This window comes from Protomyctophum parallelum (assembly GCF_964188405.1).
Source record: "Protomyctophum parallelum genome assembly, chromosome: 11".
NCBI lineage: Eukaryota > Metazoa > Chordata > Actinopteri > Myctophiformes > Myctophidae > Protomyctophum > Protomyctophum parallelum.
Window position 1 is genome coordinate 16,635,012 of NC_139707.1, and position 12,061 is coordinate 16,647,072.

The 12,061-nt window shown below is 41.2% G+C and overlaps 1 protein-coding gene across 1 annotated transcript; it reads left to right on the plus strand.

Annotated features, from left to right (window-relative positions):
- Positions 1 to 5,038: 5,038 nt before the first annotated feature.
- On the plus strand, positions 5,039 to 11,719 carry rpe (ribulose-5-phosphate-3-epimerase). The gene is made up of 6 exons (XM_083776582.1): positions 5,039 to 5,207; positions 5,613 to 5,692; positions 5,920 to 6,059; positions 8,942 to 9,076; positions 10,687 to 10,773; positions 10,874 to 11,719. Exons 1-6 carry the CDS (start codon positions 5,086 to 5,088, stop codon positions 10,994 to 10,996), a joined length of 687 nt encoding a protein of 228 aa, XP_083632708.1. The 5' UTR covers positions 5,039 to 5,085; the 3' UTR covers positions 10,997 to 11,719.
- Positions 11,720 to 12,061: the final 342 nt, after the last annotated feature.

Consider the following 12,061-nt stretch of genomic DNA (forward strand, 5'->3'; position numbering starts at 1 on the left):
TTGTGGTGTTATAAAATGTGTGGCAGAATCAGGGGATTGTCCTGAGCGCTGGTGTGGGTTATTTGGCAGTCCACTCACTGGCTGACCTCAGCAGGAAGAAAGAACGTCACAGTGCAAAGTGTGTGAGTGTGTATCTGTGCATGTGTGCTTTCATGTGCACATGCACATACAGTATGTGTGGGACAGTGGGAGCATACATGTACAAAGTTTGTTCGTATCTGATTTAAAAACAACTACACCCAAATTCTTGTCAATAGACTTGAAATCCCCAAAAGGCTCTTCTCTGAGGGTGTCGTAGGTTAGGGAATAATTTGTTGATATTGTTTAATTCTCCGGAGCTCTCCGCAGTGGGTCTAACAGCTGTTCAAGACACCAGCTGTGGCAGGGATCCATATCCCCACTTGATCTTACGATGATAATATTTTCAACGTTTCTTTTGTTGTTTGCTTTAGAAAGCTTATTTATTTTGTGGGAACAGAGTGCACTCACTCCTACATCTTTTTTAATGAACAGCTGAGGAGCTGATATATTATAATTGTGTGATAGCCAGCATTCACACACAATATATTTGTTCCTCCTGAGGAAAAAAGACGTGCTTATCCTGTAGAGAGGTTTTTTGTTATGTGCATGAATGTGAGTATGCGAGTAAAGAACTTTATTTATAAAACTTAAAGGTAATCTATAGGAATATGTACAATGAAATCAAACACAGGATGGTAAGGACAAGAAAACAGAGGTAAATGGAGAGTGAATATTTAATGGCTATGCATTTCTTAAATGTGGGCTAACCTTTGAGAGGGGTTTTATGAGACCTGGATTTTCCCCTTTTCATAAACCAATCCCTCATGCTTCTGAGAGGCACACGCTGCGCGAGAAATATGAAATATCCCCCACTGTGTAATTCTTAATCACAACCAAAGTCCAATCTTAAATATCAAAGGCTAATTCAGCTGGATTCTTTTGTTCTTTTCATTTGTATCATAGGGTATGCTTGCGGCTAGCACAATGTGGTGAAAAGGTGAATTGCTGCTGTTAGAGGGATGATGATTTATTCTGACCTACATGGTTGATATGATTATTACAATATGTTTTGATTTAAATTAAATTGGACATGACTAATAGATTCAGTGGTATTTATTTTAAACATTAAAGAATCACTCAAATATAGTACATCATGTATTGTAATAATTTCACAACTACTGTATGCTACTCCTCATTTAGTCTTGGACCCCCTGAAACCCTCTCAAGGATCTCAGTGGGTACCCAGAGATCCCACTTCGAAAACCACTGCTTTAGAGTGACCCATTCCAGCCCTAATAGTTGCATTATGTCTGGTCAAGGGGGGCGTTCACAGACTTCTTCTGAAGTGTTCCACAGTCAGGTCAGGTTTAACTATGGCACTGATGTTTTGGTCACATTCAAAGAAACACCCCGGACAGCCCCCGGACACGATCTGGTCATTATTTATGCTTATTTTATTGATTTCCATGAAGTATATTATCCATAATAAACAGTGACACATAATTATATAGTCCATAATGGATGCGAAACAACATCGCGTAATTATTTGCAGAGAACATCAAGGACAAAAATTATAGAGGCGCACAAATGGGACAACTGCATGTTTTCCATTTTTGTTTCGTCCTCTGTTTAATCTCACCCTCTTTCTCTTTCTAATGAGAAACTGAAGGTTGTGGAGGCAATTCTTCAACACATGAGCACTGCACGCATGCATGCACGCACGCACGCGCACACACACACACACACACACACACACACACACACACACACACACACACACACACACACACACACACACACACACACACACACACACACACACACACACACACACACACACACACACACACACACACACACACACACACACACACACACACACACACACACACATGCTCTCTGTCAACACACACCAACAGGAAAGTAAGTTTGATTGGGACAATCAGCCTTCTGAAAAGAGACGACTCCCCTCATCCAGGGTCCCATCCCATCCCACCCTTCCCTTTCCATTTGGACCCCGACTGACACAAAAGCTGAGGAAGGGAGAGGCCGCAAGGACACACGCTCCTCTCTCCTCCGGACCATCAGAGAGGAGAAGAAAAGCAGCTTTATGTGTTTGTGTTTGCTCAGGAGGCCGGGAATCAACTGGAGGCGGGAAGCAGAAGCTGCTCTTTGAGCGAGATAATACAGTACAGTAGCAGTCTAGTGAAGCCCTGCGTCCTTAACAATAATCAACCATTGTACAGGAAGCACAATAAACAGCCCAGCCATGTACCGATTCCTGTTCCTGTGCTTTATCACAGAGGTCATAGGGTCAAAATAACCCCTCCTATGCACGGCTCTAAATCACATTATTATGCGTGCTTACAATGTCCACATCTTGTGGACTACTTAAAACCACACTGATGAATGCTTTCCTACACAGATAAACCCCATTTCCCCTGTAGATGGGGACGTGTACCATGGGAGATCGCTTGTCTGTCCAAGGCTCTGTTTAATGTGCTTTTGCTATTCATGTACCAGCTGAGTGGAATTAATAGCCAGTAAATGATGCTCTTTATATGAGCGCTAAACGAGTTCAAATGTGTTAAACACATGGTGCTGCTTAGCTGTTAATTAGCCACCTGTATGAATGCTCAAGGAATAAAGCAGAAAGGCATGATGAAGGTACATGCCAGCCTCCGTACCTCCCACTGGGCTTGAAATGAGAAGCCATGAGGGAGGACAGCGCTCATGAAAAAAAAAGCAATATTCCTTCAAACACACACATTCTCGCACGGACACATGCAAACAGACACACACACACACACACACACACACACACACACACACACACACACACACACACACACACACACACACACACACACACACACACACACACACACACACACACACACACACACACACACACACACACACACACACACTCTGATTACAAAATACAACGTCATAAAGCTCATTCTGTGAACATGGCAATGGCTGATGCCAGTGATGGAAGAAGTAAAATTAGCAATGCCACAAAGTATAGTAAAGATCTGTATTCAAAAATGTACTTGGTTAAAAGTACAAAGCTATTGGCATCAGAATATACAGGCAGTAAAATGTAAACATATACTCTTTATGCATAAAATGTTCCATTACCACTTTTTATTTTCTTTAAAAAGTGTTTAAAAAATCAAATAGATTCAATATAAAATAAAGATTAATTGGTTAAGTTTCTAAACAATTGTAGTGAAGTATAAAGTACACTAATTGCCTCTGAGATGCAGTGGAGAAGATGCATACTTTGCATATTGTACGTAGTATATAGTAAAATGGAAATACTCAAGTAAAGTTAAAGTACAGAACTCAGAAGTACAGTATTCCACATTCATTTGGTAGGAGAATGGAATTGATTAGCCAATCCGTTTTAACAGCCCTGCAGGCTGCATGGGTTACATTGTTCATGTTGTGCTGTTGAAAGCTCACTTTGTCTGAAATGATTGAGATCCAAGAATGTGTTCAGCTCATTAAGACTGCATGGTGTACATCATAAACCATTCTTCATAGGATGGGGACTGTAATTTTTTTTTAATAAAGTCGTTTTATTTACTTCAAATGCACTCAACCAAATCAGTGCTGCTACCATTTCTCACTATTGGATTTGTGGTGAGACCCACCCTATTTCTGTCAAAGAAAGCCAAGTTGTGTTTATAAAGAGCTTAAAATAACTCTTCACAGCCATAATTAAGCTGGCACCTGATATAAAACTCCAATCTGGAGCTGAATCAAATTAATTCAGGCTCTTTTCACACGTCTCAAGCAATTTCCAAAATACATAGATATTACCGTATCAAGCTATAGATTGAACATTATTATTTTCTATGTAAAAGATAAACTCTTCAAGATATAATTGCCTATATGAATATAAAGACACTAAATTCAGTATTGTTTATTTGTACAATGAAAACATAGACTGTGATAAAGATGAGCTAACCCAAATGGATGGAGAGCAGCCTGAAAAAGAAATTTCCCTGGGCTCTCACCCCTGAACTTTCAACGTATGGATCTGGGTGATGCTTTATTATGGAGAATGGCAATAGGGTCAAGTGGTGTGTGTACAGAGCAGTAAAGTCAGTTCCTCACTTTTACAGATTCTGTGGCATTGGTCTATAAAAAGACATGGCCTCAAGCTTTTTTATTACTTTCCTCAGGGACATGACAGGGCCCCTCTATTCACTGTGAATATACTTTAACTCAACCATGCACAAGAATAACACATTATCCTCCTCTCGCCCAAAACACACTATGCCACCAAAATATACGTTATTGGAACAGTAATGCAAGATGCAGACAAAAGCCATAAATGTCAGACAGATGTTTAGACTAGTGGGCCATATCCATTAGATTTCGCTGTGTACAGCATGAACATATGTGATATTTCTTTCACAAATAAAAATGTAATAAAGAAAATATAATATTAACATATTATGCAAGTTCATATCAATCAAGAACAGCACACCATTCGAAAGAAAAGAACATGGCGGCAGCATCCATTGAAGTTCAATGGAGAAGTGGCGCCATGTTATATTAGATTCTTCAAGTTTGTTTAGTGAGAGCACTCAAAGCCAAAGATATGTATGTCTGTACTCTGTAGTACACTATTATTTAAAAAATAACAAATTACATGAGTGTGTATAGTACTTATGTGGGACACCAGAGAGAGAGAGAGAGAGAGAGAGAGAGAGAGAGAGAGAGAGAGAGAGAGAGAGAGAGAGAGAGAGAGAGAGAGAGAGAGAGAGAGAGAGAGAGAGAGAGAGAGAGAGAGAGAGAGAGAGAGAGAGAGAGAGAGAGAGAGAGAGAGAGAGAGAGAGATGCTTGGTAGAAAATAACGTTGAACTTTACGCCACCTAGTGTCCCGATCGAGGTTGCATGTGTACGCCGGCCGACCTTTTATTTTGAAAGCGGAAGCCTTACATTTGCAACAGTCAGTCAGTCCGTCCCCCAGTCAGGCACACTGTCGTCATCATCGAGGAAGAGACATCAGGGCATGCAAACAGACACAGCAGCAGCAGCAGCAGCATGGCTTACAATGCAAAGATCGGCCCGTCCATCCTTAGCAGTGACCTGTCCTGCTTGGGCAGCGAGTGTGTGCGAATGATGGAATGCGGGTCAGATTATCTGCACCTCGACGTTATGGATGGGTGAGTAGAACGGACTAGTGCACTATTCTGTTGATTAGAAATCTTAGCAAGTCAGCTAATGACTTGAATATACAGCTAGCAAGCTAACAAAGTTCAGCCTTGTGGGAGCTAAGCTGTGCTAAAGTAAACACGTCAGGACAGGTTATCATCAGAAGTCAAAGTGGAGTATTGATGTCATGGGGTTTATCAGATTAGCACAGGCAGATCTAGTAAAAAGCAGTCCATTCGCATTCAGTCCTCAGAATTGAGAGATTGAGCAGAAATGGTCTCTTCTCGGTTTGACAATCTTTTGCAACTTCCTCAGCACACTTAATTTGGCCATAATTGCCAGTGTTTTGCAATAAGACCTAAGAAACCACGATATGTGCTGTAATAAGTTAATGTGTGGTCTCCGTTCTTGTGAAGGCACTTTGTCCCCAACATAACATTTGGACATCCCATGGTGGAGTGTCTAAGGAAGTCTGTAGGCCTCGATCCATTCTTTGGTGAGAAAACATGCAGCCCTACCTCATTTAGAGACATATTAAACCACTTATGAATCTACCGATTAAATTAGTAGTATCTACTTAATTATTAGTGATTTATCGATTTGATAATGTTCCTTTGCAGTGCAAATACACAGACACAACAAACTAGTATATTAATGTAATGAATGAATAATTTGTGTTTACATTCTGGATGTTTATGTTTCTGAATGTGTTGTGTGACGCAGACATGCATATGATGGTCTCCCGACCAGAGCAGTGGGTGAGGCCTATGGCTGCTGCGGGTGCCAGCCAGTATACATTCCACATCGAGGCCACCACCAACCCTGGAAACCTCATCAAGTTGATAAGAGAGAGTGGCATGAAGGTGAGACATAGGGGGGGATGTTATTGGAGAGGGGTGACTGGAAGCTAATACCCAAAATCTCTGACACTCGCTCACTCACTCCAGCATGGCGGTGTTACGGAGAAATTGGTGACCTGCCGAAATATGTGACCATCTTGTGGACGTAACGCATAACTTACATCATGGAGGTGTTTACATATACGTGGCCTAATACCGCTAGGTTGAACTCTGCTAATAAACAAATCGCAATGATTCACATTTGGACACTGACGTTATGTGATGGCTACATGATTGACACATATTTCAGCAGGTCACCAATTTCACCGTGACAGTACCATGCTGGAGTGATCGAGTATGAGTGAGCGAGAGACTATTGGAATATAGCATGAGGGAACCAGGGACCAAAATAGGGTAAGATAGACATGTAATGATCCTGGACCTCGGAGGGAAATTCAGGTGTTATACTGTAGCAGCAACTGCAGTGAGACTGTAACAAGGGAAAGTTACAGAGTCAAGAGTCAAGAACAGAATGATAGTTTATACAGATTAAAAATAAATAAATGTAACGTATTGAACTGCTGGCCATAGATATCGGCACTGGATTTAGGGTACATGCATTGCTTACTCTGACCTCACACTGTCTTGTAAGTAGTTCTGGATAAGAACGTCTGCTAAATTGTAAATTAAATAAATGTGAATATTATCAATGAAATCAGGGATCGACACTAATGGTTTCCTGACTGCCCAGGGCAAGTACGGTAAAACAAATCTTGCTTTTCAGAACAGGCAAGTGAGTTTTTGCTTTTATGGATTTTGCTGCCAAATCATCTGCTGTCAGACAAGACGGCAAAATCATCTGCACTGGTTATTACTGTATCAGAGATTCAGTGAACATGAATTATTTGCTTACCAGTTGTCTTATTTCGATTGGCATACATGGGTATTTCAATGCAAGAACAGCGTACCTGCATTCGGAACTCCCCTATGATTATGGCTGAGTCATGGTGACATGAGAGTGATGTCAGAAGTCTGCCCGCCTGGTCTCTTGTCCTCCTTTAAGCCAATGTTAATATAGGATTGTATAAAAGCAAAACAAATGTATATATTTGTTTATTTATGTTCAAATGTTCAAGGCCTCCAGCTGTTCTCACTTTACACTAAAGGCTAAGCCAAAAATAGCTGATTTTCCAAGCTCACATCGCAAGCAGTATTTTTGCCAAAGGTTAAATGGTAAATGGTGCATTTATTTAGCGCCCCTATCCAAGGCGCTTTACATTGTGCATTACATTCACCCATTCACTCACTGATTGCAGAGGAAACCATGCAAGGCACCAACCTGCTCATCGGGTGCAATTAGGGGTACTAACTCTGGGGGAGCCCGGGATCGAACTAGCTCAGAATCGGTACACTAGGTTCCAAGTTGCCACAATTTTCAACACTAGATTTTTGAGTGGTGCAACCACTCCTACAATCAGGCAGTAGCGTCAACTCCGGGGGTGCACAGGAGCAGAAGAACCCACTGGCAAAATAATAACACAACACAACGGCTCTTTTAAGAGCTAATAGCAGGCAGCCGCAGCGCAAATATGCGTGGCTGCACCCACTGCCGTTATAGGAACCTTCCGCCACTGCTGAATCAGGAATGTCCGTGGGTATCCGTCGTCGTCGTCATGAGCACGCATGCGTGAAATTGGAAAGAGAGAAGTATGTGACATGGCTGCCACCTGCTGGACGCAAATCCAACTACTGACTGTCTAGGTTCATTGATATCCATAAGCAGAGAGAGAGAGGGGGGGAGAGAGGGGAGTTGCACCACTTGGTTCACACAGGTGTGCTTTTTTTTAAATGTTGAATCTAGAGTTGAAACACCTGCCATTCACAGCCCAAACAGAAAAGTCCTATGATTTTATTAAACAACGTTAAAATCACCAACATTGGTCCTCAGTAATAATCATGATAAAATTGCACAATTTCTTCTCAGTCTGTGTCTCATAGGAGACGGTGGGCAGTTCAGAAACCCGTCCACCAGTGACATCATCGATGGCTAATCCAAGCTAATAGAAACTGCAGGCTTTCTAGTCCTGAAAAGTTGCAATGCGAAAATGGAACCCGTCGTTCTCACGATAATAAAAATCTAAACATTTTTGTACAGAAAATATTGTTTAAAAAACAATCTGCCTAACAATCTGCCCTCCTATGAGACAGACTGAGTAGGAAAAAATCCTATGAGACAGACTGAGTAGGAAACAAATTGTGCCATTTTATCATGATTATTAGTGATGACCTATTATGAAGATAGGTGGGGATGTGGTCCTTTAACGGTTAATAACTAATCGAAGCGTCTCTGCTTTTGCATGTGATGTGACAGACAAGACAGTGCACTTTTCATTTAATTCTATTTATCATACAAAGATTGCCTGGCCCTGTATTGCAAATGTTCAAATAATGATTTGATTAACGAATATAATATGCTTTTTGTATTCTTTCTCTGTATATCAGCAAAGTGTAGGCAGAGATTCAGAGAAGACAGAGGATTCCTTTTAGTAAGGCCGACCCTGGACGTATTCACTCTCTCACTGTTTTTGGATTTATTGATGAAAGGAGACGTCAATCAACGTCAATGCAAATAAGCCATGGTCCAAAAAAGACCAGCTGAGCACACTTAAGTAGGCTGCAGTGCTGTCTGTTAACCAACCTTGCTCGCAGGACAAGTTCAATCCCATTATACATTATTGTATGTCCCAATCCGGATAGCCAAACAAACTTAACTCGGCTCAGCCAAGGAATCCACAGTTGCGTCTCAACTGCTGCGCAGAAGACTGAACCAAAAAAGAGAGAAATTGATCGACGCATCGATAAAGGGCCACAACACTTTTTATTTTATCTGTGTCTGTGTTTTTTAGGTAGGAGTGGCGATAAAGCCTGGTACTACAGTTGAGGAGCTTGCACCATGGGCTAATCAGATTGACATGGCGCTGGTTATGACTGTTGAGCCTGGCTTTGGAGGACAGAAATTCATGGAGGACATGATGCCCAAGGTAATAATTTGCGCGTGTGTGTGTACTGTGTAATAGTGTGTATACATGTGTGAGACAGGGAAATGTAGGCATGTTATGTAGGTGTAAAATGCATTGATCTTAAGTTGGCAATTTAACTCCATTGATTTGGAATGTTCTAATCCATAGCAAAATAAGAACTTAAATTCAATATGAAAATGTGAAATATGGCCTTTCTTGGTGAATCATTTCTGTATTTTTATATTTAACACAATCAGTCCCGGGATTCCTTCAAAATAGGAGCTCTGGGGTGCCGGGAAAACATGGCCGCTTTTACTAAAAAAAACGGAGAAATATTTTGCTAGCTTACCTTGCTCTCGTTTTCATTATATCGCTAAATATTCCAAAGCGTTCATATTTTGAACGAGAGGCGGATGAAAAGTCAGAAATGAAGCGCTTAGTATATCCATTAGATCAAAACCAAGGAGAGCGCCCTGGATTAGCAGATACGAGGCATTCTTTCTGCCACCCTAACGGCTAAGTGAACGGGACGCTAATATGAATGAAGAGCATGGTGTCCTTAGAGTCTCACGCAAAAATAAAAAAGGAAATAATTTAGAATAATATTCTCTCTCGCCTGATATCATTGAAGATGTTCTAGGACGTGTACACACGTCATTGCAACCCGTCGGTTGGATTCCCTAGACTTGTGGCCACGTCGGATGGACGGAACCTGTTAAAGGACAACTTTTTCAACCAAGGTTCATGTTTTAGGTTATTAGAGAAAGTAAAAGATTGTGATCTTTTGTGGCCAGATGTAATTTTTTGGTGTCTAGTAGGACTATAGTAAATACATAAATGCATATTTAGCCCCATGCTCGAATGCCCCTGCCCCCCTGTCGAAAACAGCTAAAATCCCTAAAACAAAAGAAACCAGCAAATGAGAAAAACATTACACTCACCTTTTACTTTCTCTAACAACCTAAAACATGAACCTTGGTTGAAACTAAAGTTGTCCTTTAATTGTCTATTTTCCAATACTTGGTATATGAGTTCTTCCTGTCAAATCTGTGACATCAGTCTAAGTTCTGTATTAAAATTGAATTTGATCAAAGTAACAGAATTTAATCAAACCAAATCATGATGCATGGATTTAGTTGGATTGAACCGAATCGTTGCGAGGTCGGATATTTCCAACCCTAGGTAGTAACTCATGCAGTCCACTGACTCCACTCATAGTTATATTTTTTTCTTGCCTCGGTTTTATTTCCCCAGAATGGGGCTTAAATCGAAAACCAAGTCCTAATACTGTAAGTTCTCAAACACTGTCACTGTGTAACACGCCAGGTGCATCTTTGGCCTCGATACTGCAACGAGAAACTCACAAGGTCACTCAATTTCTGCGTTGCGTTGTTGATAATATTTTCCTACAATGCTTGCAAATAACTCGCAGAGAGGCATCTTTTCTCACTGCTGTGGTGTTCTAAAATAACACTCCTTTGTCCTTAACAGTCCTTTGGAATTACTTTCTGCAGTAAAAACAACAGTCCTTTGGAATTACTTTCTGCAGTAAAAACAAACAAACACTCTTTATAGATACACAATTGTCAGACTTCAGGTCTTGTTTTAACTTTTCTATGTATGTGTCCTAGGTCAGCTGGCTAAGGAGCCAGTTCCCTTCACTTGACATTGAGGTGGATGGAGGCGTGGGCCCTGACACAATTCACAAGTGTGCCGAAGTAAGATACATGACACAAACCCTTCTGACCTGGTCTTTGCATATACATATTTGGCAAACCACTCACTGTGTGTGTGTGTGTGTGTGTTATCATCACATAGGCGGGGGCCAACATGATCGTATCGGGCAGTGCCATTATAGGGAGTGATGACCCTCGCTCTGTCATTGCACTTCTTCGTACCGTGGTGGCCGAAGCGATTCAGAAGCGCTCGCTAGACCGCTGAGAGACCTCCTCTTCTCCCCATGACGTTCCCCTGGCCGTGCCCCATAACTAGCCTGTCTTTACCGATATGTCTCCTGCGATCAGTGGGACAGTCTCTACGGACATTTCTGTGGGTTTAAGGTCGGGGCCCAAGGAGGGGTCTGGCCAGGGCAGGGGTCTCTGTAGAGACGTAAAGCTGGTGTCCACATGCGCAACTCATGGTAACGCTGCTGGGCCCTCGGCCTCCTCGACCCTGGACTGTCATTCTGCAGTCTGTCCTGCCAGGACCACTACTCAAACTGTTAATTATAGTTATTATAATTATAGTTAATTATCCAGTGAACAACTACTGTATGAATGTGGAACTGTGGTGGTTACACTGATTTTATACTGAAAACATTCCTGATTTTCTTTTTTCTTTTTTTTTTTACTTAATAAAATGTATTAAAGAACTTTTTGATGTTCTCTCTTATTAGGTACAGTACCTACTCGTGCTGTGACATTATTTGAAAAGTTGTGCCGTCAGATATCTATGATATAAATGTTTCAACAGTATACCAGTCGTTCTCAAACATGGTCATATTAATGACTCACAAGATTTTGTGCCAGGGACTGCAGATTTCAAGATTATTCTAAATCTTTATGAAAAGGGTAGTTCTACAAGATCAATGTCTTGCAGATGTGAGCTTGCAGATTGGCTATTATCGATTAGCTGGAACCCACCCCTGGGGATCCTCGGACCCCACTTTAAGAACCACTGCAGTGGTTCACTGAGTTGTAGCTGTATTTGTAAGAAAATTTTTGAGATTAAAAATGGCTTGACTGACTTTGATCCCAAGCACAGGTTATACAATTGAAAATGGAGTTGAAAGATATACAGTGTCATGAAGGCATTTGGAGTTGGAGACAGTTGCAAAGTAATCTCATGTCAAAGATCTTGAGCAGTACAGGTGTCTACCACAAATTACTGACTTAGGTTACGCATATGCTAATTCTACCGTGCATTGTCAAACATTTCAACACCCCCATTATACATTTTGTAGCCTAACTAGGTTATGCTGCAAAATGTATAACCTCTGGACCACTA

What these genes read in the sequence shown, in the direction of transcription:
- rpe (XM_083776582.1), top strand. Translation starts at nt 5,086, where the DNA reads ATGGCTTACAATGCAAAGATCGGCCCGTCCATCCTTAGCAGTGACCTG. An exon ending in AGGCCTCGATCCATTCTTTG is followed by an intron (nt 5,693 to 5,919) that starts GTGAGAAAACAT and finishes TGTGTGACGCAG; the next exon opens with ACATGCATATGATGGTCTCC. An exon ending in TAAGAGAGAGTGGCATGAAG is followed by an intron (nt 6,060 to 8,941) that starts GTGAGACATAGG and finishes TGTGTTTTTTAG; the next exon opens with GTAGGAGTGGCGATAAAGCC.